Source organism: Megalobrama amblycephala, linkage group LG1, assembly GCF_018812025.1.
Source record: "Megalobrama amblycephala isolate DHTTF-2021 linkage group LG1, ASM1881202v1, whole genome shotgun sequence".
Classification (NCBI taxonomy): Eukaryota; Metazoa; Chordata; class Actinopteri; order Cypriniformes; family Xenocyprididae; genus Megalobrama; species Megalobrama amblycephala.
This window is the reverse complement of record NC_063044.1, coordinates 54,821,017-54,844,391: the sequence shown is the minus strand read 5'-3', so window position 1 is coordinate 54,844,391 and position 23,375 is coordinate 54,821,017. Positions and strand designations below refer to the sequence as shown.

Genomic DNA, 23,375 nt, shown 5'->3' with positions numbered 1-23,375 from the left:
TTTCTTCAGGTTTGGTTCTGTGTCTTCATCCAAGTCTGAGCTGATGAACAGTCTGATCAATGAGAAACACAACATGTTCTTCCACAGGAACTGCCCCGGCAGCAGCAGAACCAGAGTCCTGATGGATGGAGTGGTGGAGATTGCCTGGTTCTGCCCCTCTGGATCAGATGATGATAAATTCACTGACTGTGTTGCGTTCTGTAATCTACACGGAGATGCAGGAGACCATGAGAAACAGCTGCAGATCCTCACTGAAGTGGCCTCAGTCAGTGTTGTTCTGCTATCTCAACTGGACAGGAATGACAAAAGTGCAGCAATAATACAAAACATGTACAGGAACTCAAAGCCACTCATTTGTCTTTTTACTGAGAATGAATCTGCTGTAACTGAAATAAAGAAAAGAAAATACAAAATTGGTTTGAAAGACAGAAATCAGTTGGATGTATCTGAAGAACTCAGAAGAGCTATAAATGATTGTCTCTCAGAATCATCTTCCACTTTCAGACTTGAAGATGTGTCCAAACACTCAGACATCAGAGTAGATGAGGAAGATGATGATGACTGCAGGAGAGGAAGAGAAGCAGCACAGCAGATGATGAGTTTACTGGAGAAGAAAGATCTGACAGAAATCAAAGAATCAGTTCTGCCTCATCAGGGGAAACTGTGGCATCAGTGGAGTCAGAAGAACAAAGAACTACATCGACCTAAAGCAGATGAGACAGAAATGGACATCAGTAGAAAACAAGCAGAGATGAAGAGAATTCGTGAACAGCAGCATGAATCTGACATCAGTGAGTTTATTAAGCTCTTTATTAAAGAAATGAATTCACATGCTGCAAACCAGATGTTTTTCATTAAATGGCTCAGAATCCTCCTGGATGAACAAACTTCAGCGGACCTTTCTTATCTAAATCACAAATATTGTGAAAAGTGGTCAACAGTCTTACAACTGAAATATAATGATAAATCTGAACAACTCAAAGCTGAACAAACTAAACTTGAGAAAATATCTGAGAATCTTCAAGCTGCAGCCTTTGGTCTGGAGCACATCATGAGGGAGATCGGTCAGATCTATGAATCATGTTCATCTGTGCAGAAGAACAAGAAAGACCTGCAGTTTCACTTCTCTTCTCTCCCGAGTCTTGCAGCGGAGATGATGATCTCTGGATTTCCACTGGAGCTGATGGATGGAGATGCTGCTCATGTTCCTGTGATCTGGATCTCTGCTGTTCTAGATGAACTCATCCAGAAACTGGGAGACCAGAGAGTCTTTGTGCTGTCAGTTTTAGGGCTTCAGAGCTCTGGGAAATCCACTATGCTGAATGGCATGTTTGGACTCCAGTTTGCCGTCAGTGCTGGCAGGTGCACCAGAGGAGCTTTCATGCAGCTGGTCAAAGTGTCTGACGAGATGAAAACACAGATGAACTTTAGCTATATTCTGGTTGTTGATACTGAGGGTCTTCATGCTCCAGAACTGACTGGAAGATCAACAAGAGATCATGACAATGAATTGGCCACATTTGTTGTTGGTCTTGCAAATCTGACACTGATCAACATCTTTGGAGAAAACCCATGTGAGATGCAGGACATTCTTCAGATCGTTGTTCAGGCCTTCCTGAGGATGAAGAAGGTCAGACTGAATCCCAGATGCGTGTTTGTGCATCAGAACGTTTCAGAAGTCACAGCTGGAAGGAAAAACATGGAGGAAAGGAGACGACTGCAGGAGAAACTGGATGAGATGACAAAACTCGCTGCTGAAGATGAAGTTTGTGATGCCGAATGTTTCAGTGATGTCATTGAATTTGATGTTCAGAATGATGTAAAGTATTTTGCTCAGCTTTGGGAGAGAAACCCACCCATGGCACCACCAAACCCAAAGTACTGTGAGAATATTCAAGAACTAAAGATATCTATCATTTTCCATGCATCAAGATCACATGGAATGATGCTGATAGACTTGAAACATCGTATTAAAGATCTCTGGGAGGCTTTACTGAATGAACGATTTGTCTTCAGCTCCAGAAATTCTCTCGAGTTTTCAGCCTACAGGAAACTGGAGACCAAATACAACAAGTGGTCCTGGAGTCTTTGTGGTGAAAATAAGTGAAGAAGTTAAAAAATCAATGTCAGAATTCTTTTGAGAAAGGCAAAGATAAAGATTTACTAATTCACTAGAAAACATCAACTGAAAACAAAATCAAAGTACTTCAGGAAAACATTGTGAGAGAAACAAAGAAGAAGTTAAAAGAGATTCTTCAGCAGTAAGACCTGAAGGAAATGGACAAATGATGAGGAAATGCTGAAGAAATATATTGATTTGTTTTGGCAACAGACAGAGAATAGATCATCAGAGACACTCCTGCAATCAGAGACTCTGACATACAGTATTGAGATAAGACCTCTCAATGACATATATCACTGGAAACAGTTTATTCGTCAATTCAACAATATTTTCACCATGATGAGTTGATTCTGAATACTATTTTTATGCATTTACAAAAGGTCAACCAGAACAGAACAGTTAAAGGATTAGTTCACTTTCAAAAGAAAATGACCCCAATCTTTACTCACCCTCAAGCCATTCTAGGTGTATATGACTTTCTTCTTTCTGATGAACACAACTGGAGATATATTAATAAATATCCTGACGCATCTGAGGTTTAAAACGGCAGTGAATGGGATTGTAGGAACAAATCAGCTCAAATGAAATAATTAATTGATAGGGAATTATAAAGAGTCACTTAGTTTACGACCGAGCAACTGAATCGTCCAGCGTTCATCTGCTCGGGCCGTAATAAGCTCTTGTTCTGGATATGAATATCCAACTATTGTGAAAACACTAAGTAGTAGCACAGTAACCTTAAGATCAACAGTTTAAGACATTAAATTTACAAGTACATAAAACAAGACACTTCTTTTAAAAATCTACTGGAGACTTTGATTATTGACAAATGAATCTAACACAAACGCACACACACACAAACATTCATACACGTTGCAGAAAGAAAGGAAATGAGAGAGAAAGAGTTTTAAGAGAGAGTGAAATGAGCATTTCTAGCAAAATATGCGTTTCTTAAGACCTGACCTGAACAAACCATGAATCACAGTAGCTTAATTTAATGCGCCAGTTCAGCTTTAGAATCCGGAGGTACTTGCTTGTCATCTTTGAATGGGGATCCCCTTTTCGGTGTCCTTGGCTTGAGAAGCGGGATTAGTTGGTTTGTTGTAGGTCCTTTGTGCTGGTCATCCAATATATCCTTGATTTTCAGAGCTCTCTCCATTTGCCCTGCATCAGCACATTTTACCAATAAATTACCACCATTAAGGATTTTCGCAAACACAATTTCCCCTACCTGTCCTTTCGGAAACCTACAGTAAAGTAAAAAAAATTATCGCCATAAAATAATTCCCAATAAACAGGTGTAAATATCAAACAAAAATATGTTTAATTAAAATTGTTTTAATCACTGTTTGTAAACTGCATGTGCAACTGAGAATGTTAGTTTTTGTAAGTTTGTGAGAGCTATTTTTGTTTAACTTGGATTGCTAATATAGCAGAGGTATTTTTTTTTAGTTATTTATTATTTTTATTTTTTTTAATACAGAAGAGACATTATTTCTATCATTATTTCATTCGTTATTTTTGAAACTTCATAATAAAACATGTTGAGTAACCTCTGAGAAGCCTATCTGAATTTGTGTCTTTAGTTATAGATAGTATTTTGTAATATAACAATTTTCTATCCATACAGAGGAGACATACTTTAAATGTATTGGAATTATAAGGCATCTTTGAGTGGTTTTCGGTAATCAAAATATGGTCACCCTAACGTTACCAAAACAAACGAATCAAAAATTATCGTTCAGTGAAAAAAAAAAAAAAAAAAAAAAAAAAGCAACAGAAGCGAAACTTATAAATATATTTAATATGACACTTTTAAAACCGCGTTTGATAGAATATTGGCATAACTAGTGCTGACTGCTTCACGAAGCTTCACAACCTTTTATTTAGAATCAGAGCTTCGAAGTACATTCGAAGTGCGGACTGATCAAATTAATTTTGAATGATTAGAATGAATTTATCGTTTGATTAAAATAAGTTGAGTGTCATTGCTACAAAGTTCTTGTTTGTCTATAAAAGTGTTGTAGCCAGAGAAAAATATTAGCGAACGTCACAAACCCCGCCCACACAAGTTTCTTCTTGCTTTCATAAAGGGAATGACAAACATCGACATGCAGGTATCAATTTTACTTTAAAGACACTCGCTGTGTGGCGTAGTATTAAAATGTAAATATGATACAACACAAAATGATGATTTAGGTTAAATAAGCAGTGTAGTTGTAACTTTATAAGATGCAGAAATCATTGGTTTCACTTTCATGTGTGTCAGAGAAAGGCCTTGGCACAATTCGCATGAGAAATTTCCGCACATTAAAAAATAAATTCGACCTCACGCTATGTCAATCACGTTTACACACTGCCTCCAAAACTTTAGTCCGTCATAAAAAAATCGGATCAGGTTCGATTCTCTGCGTTTTTCGCATCCATCGCACGCATTTTGAGAGAAGTTTGAGCCACCGTACGCGAACGCAAAAATCCTGAATGCCATCTGACAAGTTGATCCACGTCAGAAGCAGCGCTGTATGACAAACAAAGTGTGGAATACAAAGAGACAGAATATAAAGACAGATTGTGCCAGTAGCAAAGCATCAAACTGGGCTGGGTTTCCCAATAACGATGTATCTTAGCTCTTAATAGCGCTTTCTACGTGCGAGGTTACGAACGCTCGCTGCAATTCCACGTGCGTTTCCCAAAAATGCACTTAACATGAACGCGCGAGAACGCGTTCTACGTGCTACTTAAGAGTCGCTGTCCATTTCTCAAGTGCTGAATATTACCTTATAGAATCGTATCATTTAACGTTTAACCTAATAATCGTCACCTGATGTGGATTAGAATAAATAAATAAAGATTAAATTAATGTTCTTCTGGAGGAGGTAGAGCTAAACACGATTTCTTTAAGCTATATATATATATATATATATATATATATATATATATATATATATATATATATATATATACAGTCAAACCACAATTTATTCAGACACCTTGAACATTTCATTCATTTTTTTTTTAATGGTAATAAAATATGACAAGACCTCAAATAACACTTTAGCAAAACATGGTCAGGTCTGAATAATTTTTGGTTCCAATTTTTGGTTACTAGTAGTCCACTGTATGAAGAATTTTTGGTTATAATATGTCACAGTTTACTTTATGTTATCCTCACTTACATACATTATATTTATAATATGTGTGTGTGTGTGTGTGATAAATCAAACTGTGATTCAGTGTTTTTGATGTCCATGTGTTTGCTGAACCACCCAAGGCCTAAGGCCCTATGAAATACTATAGGAATTTTTAAGGGTTCTTCCAAGTGTTTCTGAAGTGACTGACTTTTTTTCAACCATAAACTAAATTTAAAAACATAAACATGCAAGTTTAGATATTAATAGGCCTATATAAAGGGTATATATTAAGGGTGACAGTAGCACAAATTACTGTACTTCATCTAGCCAATTTCTCCAGGTGTACAGACAAAATTTTTATTGCAGACATGTTCTATCAGCACTATTTATGACATCATGTGTATTTTTTTCTTCTTTTTTTTTTTCTTCCCTTTTCTCTTAATATTAAACAACAAAGAGTATTTAAGAGGAATACAGTCAAAACCTTAGCTATGTTATACACATTGCACTTGAATAAAGGTGTAACCTGAGAAACTTTGCATTCGCTCGCAAAGAACTTTTGACTGGTTCATCTCTAATGATTGTGCCAAACAGTGATTAAAACAATTTTAATTAAACATATTTTTGTTTTATATTTACACCTGTTTAATGGGAATTATTTTATGGCGATAATTTTTTTACTTCACTATAGGTTTCCGAAAGGCTAAATATGTAGCCTAATGATCTACTTCCAATTTATTACTTTAACAGTTAAACTAATCAATAATACAATCAATAATACATTTAAAATATAGATTTTTAAGTAGGCTATTACATGATAAAAAATGTTATATACACTTTATTTTAAAGTGTCTTTGTTACACTCTAATTATACACTTAAGTACTGAGTAAGAGGGTTTGGTTTGATAATTATGCATAATTTAAAGTTATTACTATTGTAACTACATGTAATGCCACTGTGAAATAAAGTGTTACCAAATGTAAAGTTTTATTACATGTTTGTTCCTGAAATCCTTCCTTTTGCTGGATCAAATGTATCCCAATCTTACTAAAAAGTTCTGAACAACACAAACTGATGATTTAATCCAGATCAAAAACAAGATTGGATTTTGTAATCTAAACCAATTTCAGAATCCTTTTTTCTTCTTCTTTTGAACAACCCATTTTTAAGATATTCTCCAGTCCAATATCTGCAATCCCACCAGATTACTTCTGAACAACTGGGCCCAGGATAGTAAAATAAACTTGTGAGTAAATCTCTGTTAATGAAGTAAAATGAGTGTAATCTCTGACAGGCTGATGAACAGACAGTTGTAAGGAATCACAGAAGATGATGGACTGAAGACTGAAGAACAAATATCAACATGTCCAGCAGAGAAAGCAGAGGTGAGATGATCTCTGAAACTTATCGATAGTTGAATAAACAGTTATTTCTTTTAAATAAAAGGCTTTAAAAGAAAACAACAGTTTTATTTGTTTGTCAATATAAATATATTTCCCTTCCAAATGTGCATTCTGAATGTTAACTAAATGTTCTCTTCTATCAGTTTCAGAGTGTGTGATTTTCAATCTGGTTGTGTGTGGGAGTGATGTGACATTAATAAAGGTTTTTACATGTTCTTCTACTGTCAGTTTCTGAGGGTGTGAAGCTGAATCTGGTTGTGTGTGGGAGTGATGGGGCATTAAAATCCTCCATATCAGAGCAGATCTTGAGAGATGTGGATCTTCATGGACGTCAGATCAGTCTGGTGGATCTTCCAGCTCTGTTCAACACTCGTCTCTCAGAGGAGGAAGTGATGCGTCAGACTCTCCACTGTGTGTCTCTCTGTGATCCTGGAGTTCATGTTTTCCTCCACATTATTCCTGATGCTCCTCTCAATAATGAAGATAAAGCAGAAATGGAGGAAATCCAGAGGATCTTCAGCTCCAGAATCAACAAACACATGATGATCCTCATAATGCACAGTTCAGAGCATCAGACAGCAGAACTCGATGAAGAAACACAGTCTGTCATTGAGAGTTTTGGAGGTCGACATCATTTCTTTGGTCCCAACACACAAGTGTCCACATTGATGGAGAACATTGAGAAGATGCTGGAAGAAAACAGAGGAGAGTTTTTCTCCAAAGAGACATTTCTGGAGGCGCAGATGAAAAAACTGATGAGATATGAAGAGATGAAGAAGAAAATGTATTCACTAGAGGCAAATTTACTGCCACAAGGTAATGACCAGAAAATCTGAAACTTTATTGCATGAAAAGTGACAAAAAACATATTTTAAAATTTTGTATTCTACCATGGAGTTTTTACAGTGGCTGAGAGGTGCAAAACAAATCAGCATGACAGAAAAACAACAAGAAAAATGGAAAAGGTACATATTTGTGTATGGACAAAAATCTGATTGCACAAGACATCTGTCAATCAAGACATCCAGAAAGTACAGCGGGCTGTGGTAAGAGTTAAAAAATTTAAATGTAAATATACAGTACAGTCCAAAAGTTTGGAACCACTAAGATTTTTAATGTTTTAAAAGAAGTTTCGTCTGCTCACCAAGGCTACATTTATTTAATTAAAAATACAGTAAAAACAGTAATATTGTGAAATATTATTACAATTTAAAATAACTGTGTACTATTTAAATATATTTGACAAAGTAATTTATTCCTGTGATCAAAGCTGAATTTTCAGCATCGTTACTCCAGTCTTCAGTGTCACATGATCCTTCAGAAATCATTCTAATATGCTGATCTGCTGCTCAAGAAACATTTATGATTATTTTCAATGTTGAAAACAGTTGTGTACTTTTTTTTTCAGGATTCCTTGATGAATAGAAAGTTCAAAAGAACAGCTTTTATCTGAAATACAAAGCTTCTGTAGCATTATACACTACCGTTCAAAAGTTTGGGGTCAGTAAGAATTTTTATTTTTATTTTTTTTTAAAAGAAATTAAAGAAATGAATACTTTTATTCAGCAAGGATGCATTAAATCAATCAAAAGTGGCAGTAAAGACATTTATAATGTTACAAAAGATTAGATTTCAGATAAACACTGTTCTTTTGAACTTTCTATTCATCAAATAATCCTGAAAAAAAATATTGTACACAAATATTTTGTACAATTGTACACATTAAATGTTTCTTGAGCAGCAGATCAGCATATTAGAATGATTTCTGAAGGATCATGTGACACTGAAGACTGGAGTAATGATGCTGAAAATTCAGCTTTGCATCACAGGAATAAATTACTTTGTGAAATATATTCAAATAGAAAACAGTTATTTTAAATTGTAATAATATTTCACAATATTACTGTTTTTTACTGTATTTTTAATTAAATAAATGTAGCCTTGGTGAGCAGACGAAACTTCTTTCATTAAAACATTAAAAATCTTAGTGGTTCCAAACTTTTGGACTGTACTGTAAATCTTAAAAAAATTAAATAAAGTGCCTAACGGGTATTAGACTTAGGCCCAATCCCAATTCTACCCCTTACCCCATCCCCTTTCCCTTACCCCTTCGTTTTGCGCGTTCACGTGAAGGGGTAGGGGTGTCTCGATTCTCTTTTGGCTGGAGTGGTAGGGGTAAGAAGAAGGGCCAGATAGCCCTTCAAACGAAGATTTTGCAGGACCACACGTCGAACAAAGGGTTATGAGAAATTTCCCTCCATACACCGAGTATTGTGTCGCTAGAATGCGTGTAGTGATCATGGTAGTTATATTTCCACTCAGGATCGATCACTTATGTGTTACCTGGCTGCCAGTTTCTCTGTAGCTTGCTAACCGCGCTATTTAAATGACGTGAACACAAATGAGTGATACAGTTAAAAGAAATATCTGGTCATCCTTCACAGCGCAGTCGCTATTTGCATCTCGTATCGTCTGTAAACTCTTGCGTTACCAAGGCAACAGCTGACTCGTTTGTATTGCAGCAATAACTGAAGTGGAAAACGAAACCATATCTGTACCGGCCGGCTCGGCACGAAATGCAACGGTTAAACAAACAGCTTGGCCCGATGGAAAAGCGGCTTCACCAGTCTTGGGAAACTCGAAGGCTCATACGTTTTCGAATTGAAACCGAGCGCCGTCCAAAAACAGCGTAAAACAATGTTGTGAGTGAGTAATCTGTTAAACATGCTCGCGCCTGATTTCTGTTGATATGTGCACTTCATTGCTGTTCATACTGGTGTAGCGCCCCACTCCCTTAAACTTATGTGAAAGGGGCCCTGGATTCGCTTGTGGTTAGATCTCTCTAAATATTCTCGGATTATTATTAGCTTTGTTTCAGTAAACATTTTCTCTGCTTTTGGTATGCTTATTAACTGATTAAAATAACCACATCGTCTGTTAAATGAAATAGAACTTTGATTAGTTTAAGGCAAATATAATAAATAATAAATATAACAGAAAATAAATGTCAAGTTTTCCCCTTTACAGATGCAGAATAATAAGGTCTGCCCTCAAAATCAACAAATTACAGATACTTTGTAGTTGTTCAATATAATGAGGAAAGTTGGACAACAAATGCAAAAATGTCTCAAATATCTCTCAATATAATATAAAAGTGGTGCTTAATACTCCAGTCCAACTATTCACCCAAATTAGTTCAACCAAATATCCAAAAGAATATTCAGAAACTAATTTTCAATGTTCAAAATAGCCATAAACAAATGATGTACCCCATTGCAGGCCTGATACGTTGCTGGGGTTCATTGAGGCACAAAACAACTTGCCGCTTCGCTCAATGAGCAAATATAACAACAGCAGTTTTACCAGCACTAGTCAGCGACCGCTCTCGTGTGATGCAGTTTCTCCATGAGGAAATACAGTCCGGGAAGAAGGGAATGCTGATCGAAGAACTTGTCCATCGATGCCAGAGGAACCACTGAGAAGTCCTGGTATCTCAGGGCGCTATCTGGGAAGTCTCCAGTGAATTCAGTTAGTAAAAGAGGCGATACGCGATGGTTTTCCACCATCGCGAGTCTCTCACGTGCTGATGAGCGCTGTTTCTTTAGAATCAGCCACGCAGCTGTGTTATCCGATGATCCGAAGGGAAATTTCTATCCCCTCATGCACAAACAACATTACACCAAACTTAAAACAGTTCTCTTTTGGACAACTGCCGTAGAATGGTATTTTTAATACTTTAGTTAAACTTAGATGCTCGATCATACAGCCATCACCTCTTCTTCCCCGTCGTCTCTCTGTCTCCACCCACCTGTGCGTTCAACCAATCCCGCTGCACAACAACCACTAAGTACTTATAACAAATGAACATACATTTTTACAGTCGTAAACTCCCTCAAAGCATTTCGTCAAAGTAGAAGAGAGGGGAAAAAATAACAAAGAAGATTGTAGGCCAAATTGGCGACCCAGTACTCTCACAAGTTCTGCATGCTGGAAGAAAACTGTTAATAACAAGCAAACACCATGCAAAATGCACAAACAATGGCGGTCGAGCTAATCCTGCCGATATCATGATCCATTGGTGGCACAATTTAATGGGCCAGTCTCAAGTGGCTTGTACAAGCAGTCCCAAAAACTATCTTAATACCACAGTCCAATCTCCAGTCATCAGCAATGGCAAACAAGCGTAGACAGCAGACATCCACTCAGAAATTGAAAGTGAAAACCAAGCCCGCTGCAACGTCTCTTGGACCTTAGCTGTTAAATATAACACACACACACAAATAATGAACTAAATTGATATTAAGCCACCAAACCCATAATAAAAACAATGTACCTATTAAATGATGACTCTTGTACCGCAAAGAATTCTATAATCTAGAATGCGTTCACATAGAGACAGCATTCAACCCATATAAGACTCCTCATTCCGTAACCTTACAAAATGCAAACATACGGCCTGCAGTATAATCGTGGCTGAATCTGCTTACCTCTCGGGCATTCACATGGTGTGCTGGAAATGCATTCTCTTTGTCTCTGACGCAAGACAGATGCACATCCACATGACGTTGGTACGGTCGCCTTTATATATTCCAAAATAAAAGCCCAATTAAATCCCGTCCCACATCAGACAAGAAAAATACTTGACCACACTGCTACAATCTATCCCCCCCCACCCCCACCCCACCCCTAATGTCTGGAGGGTATTACCCAACCAAGACCTAATTCTATGGCCTAAAAAGCATTAGCCCCCCAAAAGGGAAGTCAGAGGTTACTGAAAATCCGTAGCCTGTAGCCGTTTTAGAGCACCCTCGATAGGGACCTGTAACCGTGCCTGATGTTCCTCCACCCACCCGTGAACTTTACCCGCCACGGGCTCCTGAACACGGCCATACAAAAAATCTGTAGGCCTGGTGGGGAGTGGTGTTGTAACAAAACAACACCTGTGCTATGCAGGATGCCCCATGTAACTGCGGGCAACCGGCACCACATCCTTGGCTTGCTGGCACCATTTGCACTCCTGAACCCGTGGGCCACATCAGCTGACTTTTCTGGCTGGTGGCACCTCTGGAGTACCAACTCAAGAGTACGTTCAGAACCTTGATGTCCATGTCCATGTTGCTGATATAGCTGTGTTAATACCTTAGGCTGCAATACTGTTGGCAACACTAACTGAAGCACCACTTCCCCTCCATTGTGGCGCTGAACCTTATAATACGAAAGGCCCTCTTGCTCTGCTAACCGATCCCACTGCCAGAGCAGCGTTGCTGCCAGAACTTCAGGGGTCCCCGTATAACTGGATCTTTCTCTTGCGATGCAATGAGGTCAGACACAGAGCGACACAGCAAAATTTGCATAGCACTCAGTGTAGTGGCCCACACCGGTTCTGTAGCCACAGCATGTATCAGCAGCTCTGGTACTGCCACTTCCAATAGACCATTCCCATCAAATGGATGTCCTGCAGAGTGTAACTGTAACAGTGCATCTGCCTTTTGGTTTGTTCTTCCTAACCGATACTGATTCTCAAAATCAAAGGACTCCAATTCAGAAGTCCACCTCTGCTCAGTAGCCCCGATCTTGGCCGTGGCCAGGTGTGTACAATACACCTGTGTTTTAACCAGTGGTGTAGTCCTAAAAAAATAAGTGGTGTACTATTACCCCCCCCCCCCCCCCCCAAAAAAATACAAAAACACAACAGTACATGTATTTTATGTTGTTGTTCACTAGTAACATGTTTCATTAAAAACAAATAAATACCGTGCATTCTAAAATTGGTTGACATTTTTAATGCTTTACAGTTTGACTATTATTTAAACATGCTGCTTTGGAATTGTATTCACTGTGAAAAGTGATATCTGAAATTAAAGTTTCATTGTATTCAAAAGGGTGTTAAAAAAGCCAATTATTCGAAATCTAATTTATTAACATTATAAAAATGTGGTCACAAACAAACAAAAACAGTAATCAGGCTGAATGAAAATTTAAACCACTCTCTGTCAGTAGGTGGTGCTTATGGAGCAGCAGAAATAGAGCTGTTTCCCTGGTAACCTCTGTAAACTCAGTTTTATATTATTTACCACTATGTAAGCTTATCAGTTTGACAGAATTTTCTACTTCATTGTGTTATAAGAAGTAATCATTTTCCATTATCAAAGCATTTGTTATGAAAAATAGCAACCTACACATAGCCTATAGAAACAACAGAAGATGTCACAGGTGTAATATAGCCTAAATCTAGTGAATTCCCTTAATAGGTTATAAATTATACAAGTTATCCAAATTTACCATAATTACTACAATAAAACTATATAAATTCTAGTAAGGGTGGGTCATGAATAGTTTAAAAAGCTCCCTAATAATTGTTGGCGCAAGATTTGTTGTCCTCTTTTCAGTCTTTTGTTCATTTTGTCCATCAGTCTAGATCACGTTTTACTTTCTCTATAGCGTTTCAAAGTGTTTAACTCTCAATAGAATTCAAATGGATCGCACATTTTATCATCAGTGTCGGGATGGCTCGTGGAAATCTTATCACACTTTTGGAGCTTAATAAGATTCAGAGTAGCAGCCTAGTATGTTTCACTTTTGATTCGCGCACAAATGCATTAAATAAACAAGGCTTCATTTGCGCTGATGGTCTTTTCAGTTTGTACGGGAACTTAGCGCTTATAAAAGCTCTGAACGCATGATGTAGGCTATATAAATAATTAATAGTCTTATATCTTCACCACCATATTTCTCACGCCGTGACCGCTGCAGTGAGAGAAGTGCGCTCAATGCACCGCTCAAAACACCGATCGGAGATCTCTCACTGCAGCGCGAACACGCACTGTGATGAAGCCTGGTTTTTAGCCGATGATGAGCGGGAAAAGGTAGAATGACAGAAGTGCTCATGCACCAATTACAACAAATAATCGCGAGTTTACACAACAGCATTGGACACACAGTTAAAGGAGATGCTAACAGGACATTATTTTATGGACTTTCGAAGCAAAAAACAAGTGGGTATACGCAAATACTGATCCTTAGAAGTTGTAATACGCAAACAGCCCTGAGCAAAAAGTAAGCATACGGCATATGCGTGCGTATCGCCCCGACTACACCACTGGTTTTAACAGGTATTCACTGAATTTTTCGGCCATGGCCCATTCAAGTTCCGAAAACTCAAATCACATGGTGCTTTACATAGCAGTGTTATGCTTAGCTGGCCAAAGGCTACGGCTAGCATTAACAACAGACCTAACCATACCATGAACCTTCTGCAAAAGTACAGCTCCAAGTCCTGAAGTCAGCAATGGCAAACAAGCGTAGACAGCAGACATCCACTCAGCAATTGAAAGTGAAAATCAAGCCCGCTGCAACGTTTCGTGGACCTTAGCTGTTAAATATAATACACACACACACACACACAAATAATGAACTAAATTGATATTAAGCCACCAAACCCATAATAAAAACAATGTACCTATTAAATGATGACTCTTGTACCACAAATAATTCTATAATCTAGAATGCGTTCCCATAGAGACAGCATTCATCCCATATAAGACTCATTCCGTAACCTTACAAAACGCAAACATACGGCCTGCAATACGATCGTGGCTGAATCTGCTTACCTCTTGGGCATTCACATGGTGTGCTGGAAATGTGTTCTCTTTGTCTCTGATGCAAGACAGATGCACATCCGCATGACGTACTGAGCTCCAAGTCCTGAATAACTGGCATCAACTTTCAGTATGAATTAACTTCCATGACGCGTGGTCGGCTTACGTTTTAAAGTCTGAAAATTGTCCTCAAATTGGTGGGACCATACCGCTGCCAAGTACAGACTATGCTTACCTGACTTACCTCTGGTTAAACTGGCTATGATTTTGTGCAGTGGGGTCGCAAAGCTAGCGGACACCTTCACTAAATGCCGATAATAGCTTGCAAAGCCCAAAAAAGGTCCGCAGCTCTGATACCGTCCTAGGAGGAGGCCACTGAGCTACCGCCTCAACCTTACTTGGGTCTGTTGCTACACCCTGAGAGGAAATTACATGGCCAAATTACCTTACTTCTTCATGAAAGAATGCACACTTCCCTAGTTTTACCTTAAGGCCTGCAGCTCGTAGACGACCAAGCATCATCTTATTGGTAAAAATTATTTTATTAATTATTAGGCTTAAATGAAAATATCATCACAGTAAGACTTGGTAACCACACGCAAAACCATACATGGCTACTCACTACCACTGTCAAATGATATTATATAATGATATGTTATATAGGTCTATAAAAACACCTAAACACAGGTAAAAACTATACACACCTTCACAAAGAAATTAATTATATATTCCCCTACCCACCTGATAAATATATTGCGATTATAAATGGCTATAACATAGCTTTCAATATAAACATTCAACATTTCCACAAACCATGGTAATTTACTACAGTACTACAGTGGTGATTTTGGGATTTAAAAGTCTGGGGGATCATGGACCAGTATCGCATAATTTAATACACTACCGCATAATTCAATATCTAACTCGATATACCCAATATATGGGATTTGGAGTTCATGGGCTGCTCGCAGTTGTAGCCAATGACACGATTGCATGCGATCCTGGCCCCATGGCTCAAACCTTACACAAAACAGCTCTCTGTAATGGTTGACACCATGGAACTAGTATCTATCAAACAGAATACTGGAACACTCCCAATATTAACAACAAGATGAGGACATGAGGAGGCCAAACGGGATACAGACTCATCACCATTAAAAACCTGGGAGCCATGCGTACCCCATACCGAGCTATGGCTCTACCATATAAGACTCCTCATTTCACACTGAAAAATAAACCCACATAACCTCACAAAATGCAAACATACGGCCTACAATATGATCGTGGCTGAATCGCCTTACCTCTTGGGTATTTACACGGTATGCTGGAAATGCATTCTCTCCATCTCTGTCCCACCTCAGAAAAGAAAAATGCAATAATGATTGCAGAAAAAAGTAACTAATGGCCAGAAATCAATTTCAATTTTTGAGTTTAATTGATCGTAGAGTAACTATTTAATGTTTATCATTGTCATCGTTAAATCAGTCCTGTGCTTCGTCCATGTACATGAAATAAATACATAGATTCACCACTCTTACTTCTGTGTCCTATTTTACTTGTGCGTCCAGAAACAAATTTGTGTACATTGTATTTTGTTATTTCACCAGAATGAATAAAGAGTCTCTGCAACTGCATTAAGCGACATATTGAAGCATTCGTCCGTGTGACTGCACGAGTCACTGATAACGGCAGCAACGAACACTCAGCATGATTTCAGAAACAATACATTCCAGCGCCAGATCACCTTTATTTAACAAATTAATAATATGAATGCTTTGCTAGTCAACTGGAGATAGACATTTATTTTATTAGGTACATATGTGCCGCGAGATGTTTCAAGAAATGGTGGGACACCTGGCCCACCCACAAATTAAGCCTGGTAGATGATACAGTTCTTATATTTACACATGCATGCGAATCGACTTTATACTACCGCAGCAAGCTGTACTTTCTGTATGTCTTGATTGACAGATGTCTCATCCAGTCAGCGGTAAGTATTCCATTTGCAAAATATATCTACCTTATTTTGTCATTGTGTTTTCTCTTGCTATTTTGTTTTTGGATTTGTCATTTTGTTTTCTGACTTGATATTTTGTTTTTAGATTTGCCATTGGGGTTATAATTCTGTTTTTGGATTTGTTCATGTGTTTTCATAATTGTGATTTGTTTTGCACTTCTCGGCCACCATAAATTTTATAGTATTAATACATTTCAATTTTTAAACAGCAAGAGTTAACATTCTAAAGTTCGGAAATTCAAAATTAAGAAATGTAAAAGTTCAAAACTCCAACAATCCATTTGTATAAAAACAAAAGTCAAGCATCACTGCATTTCAGAGTTTGTAAAAATATGACAAAGAACTGATTTAACATCAAAATAATGAAATTTGAAAAGTGCCTCATCTTTATCTTGTCACTTGAATTAATAATTTGTTCCATTTTTAATCTTGAATATAATTCAGGATCAAACGAGAGTAAAGATAAACTGAGGATTGTGCTGCTGGGAAAAACTGGAGTTGGAAAAAGTGCAACTGGAAACACAATCTCAGGAAGAAACACTTTTAAAGCACAAGCATCTTTTGAGTCAGTGACTAAAGAGAGTCAGAGAGAAACATCTGAAATCAACGGCCGACACGGTTACTGTGATCGACACTCCAGGACTTGTTTGATACTGAACTGAGTAATGAGGAGATCCAGAGAGAAATCAGACACTGCATCTCCATGATCCTGCCTGGACCACATGTGTTTCTCCTACTGATTCCTCTGGGACGATTCACTAAACATGAGGAAACATCAGTCAAGATCATCCAAGAGACGTTTGGTGAGAAATCTTTAAAGTACACCATGGTGCTCTTCACCAGAGGAGACGATCTCAAGGACCAAACCATTGAACAGTGTTTGGGAAAACCTGGATCTCCTTTGATGAATCTGATTGAAGCGTGTGGAAACAGATTCCATGTGTTCAATAATAATCAGACTGGAGACCGAACACAGGTGTCTGATCTACTGGAGAAGATAGACAACATGGTGACAGCGAACGGAGGGAGTTTCTACTCATGTAAGATGTTCAGAGAGATGGAGAGAGAGAAACAAGAACAACAGATGAAGATCCTGATGGACAGAGTCAGAGAAAGAGAAGAACTGATGGACAAACTAGAAGAAGAGATGAGGCAAGAACGACAGACATTTAAAAATGAAATTGATCAAATTAGGCAAGGAAAAGAGAAAATAAAAACAGAAGAAGAGTTTAATAAGAGAGAAGAGCAATATAAAAGAGACATGAAAGAGAAAGAAGAACTGATGAAGAAACAAGAAGAAGAGATAGAAAGAATGAAGACAAGGATTGAGGAAGAACGACAGAATCAAGACAAAGAGAGAACAAGAATGGAAGAACTCAAAAGAGAAATAAGAGAACAAGTAAAACATCAGAGAGAGATACGAGACGAGATGAGACGAGAACGAGAGATATTTAAACATGAAATGGAGGAAATAAGACAAGAAACAGAAAAACTTCAGATCAAATATGAATCAGAAATAGACAGACTGATGAACAGAACAGAGAATGAAAGGAAGAAAAGAGAAGAAGAATTCAGAGAGAGAGAAGAACGATACCAAACACTAATGAAAGAGAAAGAAGAGAGTGAGGAAAAGATGCGTGAGGAGATGAAGAGAGAACGAGATGAATGGGAGAAACAGAAACTAGAGAAAAAGACAAGAAGAGAGGAAGAGACACAAAAAGGTAAACAATAAAAATCATTGTGCTGAAATCATTGATCTTGTGCTGCACTGACTGACAGCTGCTGTGATTATAAATCTAGTTATTTTATAATGTTTAATATTTAGTCAAAAACGAAGTGAAAAACGATTAGAGGAAATGGCTGATATATGCGCAAATAAATGCTACTCTGCCGCCACCTGCTGGTTAAAGTGGTAATTACTGTCTTTTTTATTTTTAAATAAGTGTTTTCTATCAAATGTTAAATTTCCTACATTTTTAAACGTTCGGTTTTACAATGGGGACAATCTCAGAAGGATGAACAAGTAATGTTTGTGGTCATCACATTAAAAATAACAATGTGTGTGTGTCTAATTACAGACACAACGTTTTTTTTAAAACGGTCCCAATAGCTTCGTCTTTATTGCAATCAATAAAACGGGTTTATTGGCAAATTAGGTAAATGTGATAACTGCATTAAAATATAAATACAACATTAAAAAGTCAACCATAGATGGTTTTGTGTTGATGTACAACGACTACAGAATGAACAGCTGAACAGTTCACCGGAAGTGCCCGAGCTGGCTTAACGACAACCAGGAAGTAACCCGTGCATATAGTCCATTCAGTATTTACAATCATCCAGCAGCTCTTGATGGTCTGAGAATATGAACACTGATAAATGAGTCTCCAAACGCTTCATTCACTGAATCTTTTACAAGCTAAAAACACTGATAAACTGCTGAACTTAAAGCCCAAAATATACTTCAGTTTGTATGCATTTGCTAGGATTTGAGTACAGTGTGAGTGACGTCAGTTTCATCATTAAAATAAGTTTGTCATCAGAATCCTCAATCAGGCGACACTGGATCTGACTGTGGTTTTTACAGTCAAAGAAGAAACAGAAAAGATGGAACAACAACAAACTACTGGAGATGAAACAACAGACACCTGCAAAGAGATTAAACTCTAGTTGAAAAGAATAAAGTGTAACAAATCTTTAGCGATATTACAAGTATTTAATCAATTGGGTGAAATATATGAACATAATAAATCATAAAGCCTTATGATTAATTATGATACATATATCGACCCAAGAGGGAATTATGCACATATATTGTGAATTAATTACAAGGAATTATAATCAATTACATATATGATTAGTTCTAGTTTAATAGTTGTTTAGAGAAACTATCCTAGTTTGTCCAGCAAACTGTTAATTTTCTCACAGACTATTATAAAAGGAATGTTATTCTCTGGCCATGAGAATACGTTCCTATTATAGCATCAAAGCGTAAAGCAATGTTGCCGGATCGACAACGAAGAAGTGACTTGGTTTTTCTGAATGAGCAGCAGAACAATCGAGCATGAATATAATGTATTTAATATATGAAATTGATAATACAAAGGTTATACGACTAAATATACACAAAGGATATACATATATACAGAAGCGAAAGTAAAGAAAGGGAAAGAAAGAAGACAAGTAGCAAAACTTACTAACAGTCCTTGAGAGCCAGCAAAGAAATCAGTTTCATTGGCTTATTCCGTTTCCGCGCGAAGATTTGAACTGAGGACTTGAAAGTTTGTTTCGCCAGAGATGGTGGTCCCGAAGATGAGCGCGTGATGGAAGCGCGGTCGCCTGAGAAGTCTGGGAGAGACGTGCACGAGGTGGCGATGGACAATTTAGAGACAATCGAGAGACAAAGGAAAAATTGCGTGTTGTTGTCTTTTATGGAAAACCAAGTCAACACGCCTCCTTGGGTGAGACAGCCAATATATGCGTGGGCAATCCTGGCAGGCAAAACTTTTCTTTGTCTTGTCTTGTGGCTCGATTTGCATAATTTATGAAGCCTCAGATCGGAGTGTATTTTCTCCAAAGTACCATTAAAAATAGAACAATGCATTTTACAGCAATGTGACATACCTTGTTGAATGAGGCATAAAGAGAGCTTTACAAAGAAACCAAACTTGTCAGGGGGGAAAAGCATACAAGAGAAATTATAGTTTACAGTCAAATTTTATCGTTAGAAGTGACACTAGCACAACTACAGTCCTAGCTAAACTTATACAGTAGGGATACCTATATGCAATTTGAAATACAACGGCGGGTACACTTTGGCACAGTCATATTTTGAGAATAACTGTACATCCAATCTCTAAGCATGTTTGTGTGTGTCTGTGTGTGTGTGTGTGTGTGTGGTGTGTGTATTGGGATTTGGCTGTTCTGGAATGTAGCCACATGGCTTGCAGTAATTCGATCCGAGTTGACCACGCTCGTTTGAAGTCGCAAGCGAGATGTTCAGGAATCTATCGAAATACCCATAAAATGTGTCCGGTGAGCTGTTAGTATCCGCCAGGCCGGAGCCAATGCGAGATTTATAAACAAAAGATTTAAACACAGTTTATGGTGGGCCTGCTAAATGTTTGATCCTGTGCAGACCTTACAAAAGAGACATGTTAATTAGATATAACTTCTGGAGAGAAAAATACAGAAACTGCACAAGGATTAAACATGTTTGGCTAAGCGTTTGCATCAAACTTAAAGTATACTTTGGGCTTGTGTTTTAGGGATTTTTAGTTAGTTTAAAACTGCTCACCAGACCACACTGGCACAGGCCACTTCCATATCTTCACACTGTAAAATTGCTCAGTTTGATCTTCTTTCTATCTCTGTATGAAGGGGCAGAAAGAACAAGGCATTATAGACTGGTGGAGTCACAATATTTCAACATGATTTTCAGGTGAAGCAGATGAAGTTGAAGCATATAACGTTGAAGAAGATGAAGTTGAAGCATACAACATTGAAGCAGATGAATTTGAAGAAGATGAATTTGAAGCATATAATGTTGAAGAAGATGAAGCTGAAGAAGATGAATTTGAAGAAGATGAAGTTAAAGCATACAACATTGAAGCAGTTGAATTTGAAGAAGATGAAGCTGAAGAAGATGAAGTTGAAGATGATGAAGCTGAAGAAGATGAAGTTGAAGATGATGAAGCTGAAGAAGATGAAGTTGAAGCATACAACATTGAAGCAGTTAAATTTGAAGATGAAGCTGAAGAAGATGAAGTTGAAGATGATGAAGCTGAAGAAGATGAAGTTGAAGATGATGAAGCAGAAGAAGATGAAGTTGAAGATGATGAAGCTGAAGAAGATGAAGTTGAAGCATATAATGTTGAAGATGTAGTTGAAGCATACAACATTGAAGCAGTTAAATTTGAAGAAAATGAAGCTGAAAAAGATGAAGTTGAAGATGATGAAGCTGAAGAAGATGAAGTTGAAGATGATGAAGCAGAAGACGAAGTTGAAAATGATGAAGCTGAAGAAGATGAAGTTGAAGCATATAATGTTGAAGATGAAGTTGAAGCATATAATGTTGAAGAAGATGAAGTTGAAGCATACAACATTGAAGCAGTTGAATTTGCAGAAGATGAAGCTGAAGAAGATGAAGTTGAAGCATATAATGTTGAAGAAGATGAAGCTGAAGAAGTTGAAGATGAAGCTGAAGATGAAGTTGAAGCATATAATGTTGAAGAAGATGAAGTTGAAGCATACAACATTGAAGCAGTTGAATTTGAAGATGAAGATGAAGCTGTAGAAGACGAAGTTGAAGTACATAATGTTGAAGAAGTTGAAGCTGAAGAAGAAGTTGAAGATGAAGCTGAAGATGAAGTTGAAGTATATAATGTTGAAGAAGTTGAAGTTGAAGCATACAACATTGAAGCAGTTGAATTTGAAGATGAAGATGAAGATGAAGCTGTAGAAGATGAAGTTGAATTATATAATGCTGAAGAAGTTGAAGCTGAAGAAGATGAAGTTGAATTATATAATGTTGAAGAAGCTGAAGATGTTGAAGCTAAAGAAGATGAAGTTGAATTATATAATGCTGAAGAAGTTGAAGCTGAAGAAGATGAAGTTGAAGCATATAATGTTGAAGAAAATGAAGCTGAAGAAGAAGTTGAAGATGAAGCTGAAGATGAAGTTGAAGCATACAACATTGAAGCAGTTGAATTTGAAGATGAAGATGAAGCTGTAGAAGATGAAGTTGAAGTATATAATGTTGAAGAAGTTGAAGCTGAAGAAGATGAAGTTGAAGTATATAATGCTGAAGAAGTTGAAGCTGAAGAAGATGAAGTTGAATTATATAATGCTGAAGAAGTTAAAGCTGAAGAAGATGAAGTTGAATTATATAATGCTGAAGAAGTTAAAGCTGTAGAAGATGAAGTTGAATTATGTAGTGCTGAAGAAGTTGAAGCTAAAGAAGATGAAGTTGAATTATATAATGTTGAAGAAGTTGAAGCTGAAGAAGATGAAGTTGAAGTATATAATGTTGAAGAAGTTGAAGCTGAAGAAGGTGAAGTTGAAGTATATAATGTTGAAGAAGTTGAAGCTGAAGAAGGTGAAGTTGAAGCGTATATAAGAAAATGTTGAAGAAGAAGTTGAAGATGAAGCTGAAGATGAAGTTGAAGCATACAACATTGAAGCAGTTGAATTTGAAGATGAAGATAAGCTGTAGAAGATGAAGTTGAAGTATATAATGTTGAAGAAGTTGAAGCTGAAGAAGATGAAGTTGAAGTATATAATGCTGAAGAAGTTGAAGCTGAAGAAGATGAAGTTGAATTATATAATGCTGAAGAAGTTAAAGCTGAAGAAGATGAAGTTGAATTATATAATGCTGAAGAAGTTAAAGCTGTAGAAGATGAAGTTGAATTATGTAGTGCTGAAGAAGTTGAAGCTAAAGAAGATGAAGTTGAATTATATAATGTTGAAGAAGTTGAAGCTGAAGAAGATGAAGTTGAAGTATATAATGTTGAAGAAGTTGAAGCTGAAGAAGATAAAGTTGAAGTATACAGTGTTGAAGAAGTTAAAGCTGAAGAAGATGAAGTTGAAGTATACAGTGTTGAAGAAGTTAAAGCTGAAGAAGATGAAGTTGAATTATATAATGTTGAAGAAGTTGAAGCTGAAGAAGATGAAGTTGAAGTTGAAGAAGTTGAAGCTGAAGAAGATGAAGTTGAAGATGAAGCAAGATGAAGTTGAAGCATGAAGCAGATGAATGTGAAGCATATTGGAGCGGTTTCCCAGACAGAGATTAAGCCTAGTCCTAGAATAAATTGGCCCTTTAAACTAGATTAACTGAAATATGCTTTCTCTGTCATGGTTTTGAATAGTCCTAGGCCAGAGTTTAATAAGCGAGTGAGGCTTAAATTAAGTGAGGCTGTTACGCCCCGGTAGTTGTTTGTGCCTCTGTGTGTATTTTTGGTCTATTTTGTAGGCACGCCTACACAGGATGGCTATTGTTTCGGGAAGCTGTCAATCCTGATTAGTTTGCGTAACGGCATGTTTTCCACTGCCAGTCCTGTCTGGCTCCAGGGTTTAAAAGAAAGTCATTAAGGAACACGAACACA

General features: G+C 37.3%; 2 protein-coding genes across 4 annotated transcripts; both read left to right on the top strand.

Moving 5' to 3' along the window:
• Nucleotides 1-4,187: 4,187 nt before the first annotated feature.
• On the top strand, nucleotides 4,188-16,934 carry LOC125275198 (GTPase IMAP family member 8-like). 3 transcript variants are annotated; one of them, XM_048201950.1, is made up of 5 exons: nucleotides 4,188-4,239; nucleotides 6,549-6,639; nucleotides 6,886-7,473; nucleotides 7,555-7,622; nucleotides 16,717-16,853. In XM_048201950.1, exons 2-5 carry the CDS (start codon nucleotides 6,618-6,620, stop codon nucleotides 16,741-16,743), a joined length of 705 nt encoding a protein of 234 aa, XP_048057907.1. In that variant the 5' UTR covers nucleotides 4,188-4,239; nucleotides 6,549-6,617; the 3' UTR covers nucleotides 16,744-16,853. The 3 variants fall into 3 exon arrangements, with proteins under 3 accessions (XP_048057907.1, XP_048057887.1, XP_048057897.1); XM_048201930.1 differs by lacking the exon at nucleotides 7,555-7,622 and having other exon boundaries at nucleotides 16,717-16,934; XM_048201940.1 differs by lacking the exon at nucleotides 16,717-16,853 and having other exon boundaries at nucleotides 7,555-7,752.
• On the top strand, nucleotides 16,915-23,001 carry LOC125270721 (glutamic acid-rich protein-like). The gene is made up of 3 exons (XM_048194651.1): nucleotides 16,915-17,993; nucleotides 20,714-22,369; nucleotides 22,487-23,001. Exons 1-3 carry the CDS (start codon nucleotides 16,976-16,978, stop codon nucleotides 22,999-23,001), a joined length of 3,189 nt encoding a protein of 1,062 aa, XP_048050608.1. The 5' UTR covers nucleotides 16,915-16,975.
• Nucleotides 23,002-23,375: the final 374 nt, after the last annotated feature.

What these genes read in the sequence shown, in the direction of transcription:
- LOC125275198 (XM_048201930.1), top strand. Translation starts at nt 6,618, where the DNA reads ATGTCCAGCAGAGAAAGCAGAG. An exon ending in GTCCAGCAGAGAAAGCAGAG is followed by an intron (nt 6,640 to 6,885) that starts GTGAGATGATCT and finishes TTCTACTGTCAG; the next exon opens with TTTCTGAGGGTGTGAAGCTG. An exon ending in GGCAAATTTACTGCCACAAG is followed by an intron (nt 7,474 to 16,716) that starts GTAATGACCAGA and finishes AATATAATTCAG; the next exon opens with GATCAAACGAGAGTAAAGAT.
- LOC125270721 (XM_048194651.1), top strand. Translation starts at nt 16,976, where the DNA reads ATGATCCTGCCTGGACCACATGTGTTTCTCCTACTGATTCCTCTGGGA. An exon ending in AGAGGAAGAGACACAAAAAG is followed by an intron (nt 17,994 to 20,713) that starts GTAAACAATAAA and finishes CATGATTTTCAG; the next exon opens with GTGAAGCAGATGAAGTTGAA. An exon ending in AGAAGTTGAAGCTGAAGAAG is followed by an intron (nt 22,370 to 22,486) that starts GTGAAGTTGAAG and finishes GATAAGCTGTAG; the next exon opens with AAGATGAAGTTGAAGTATAT.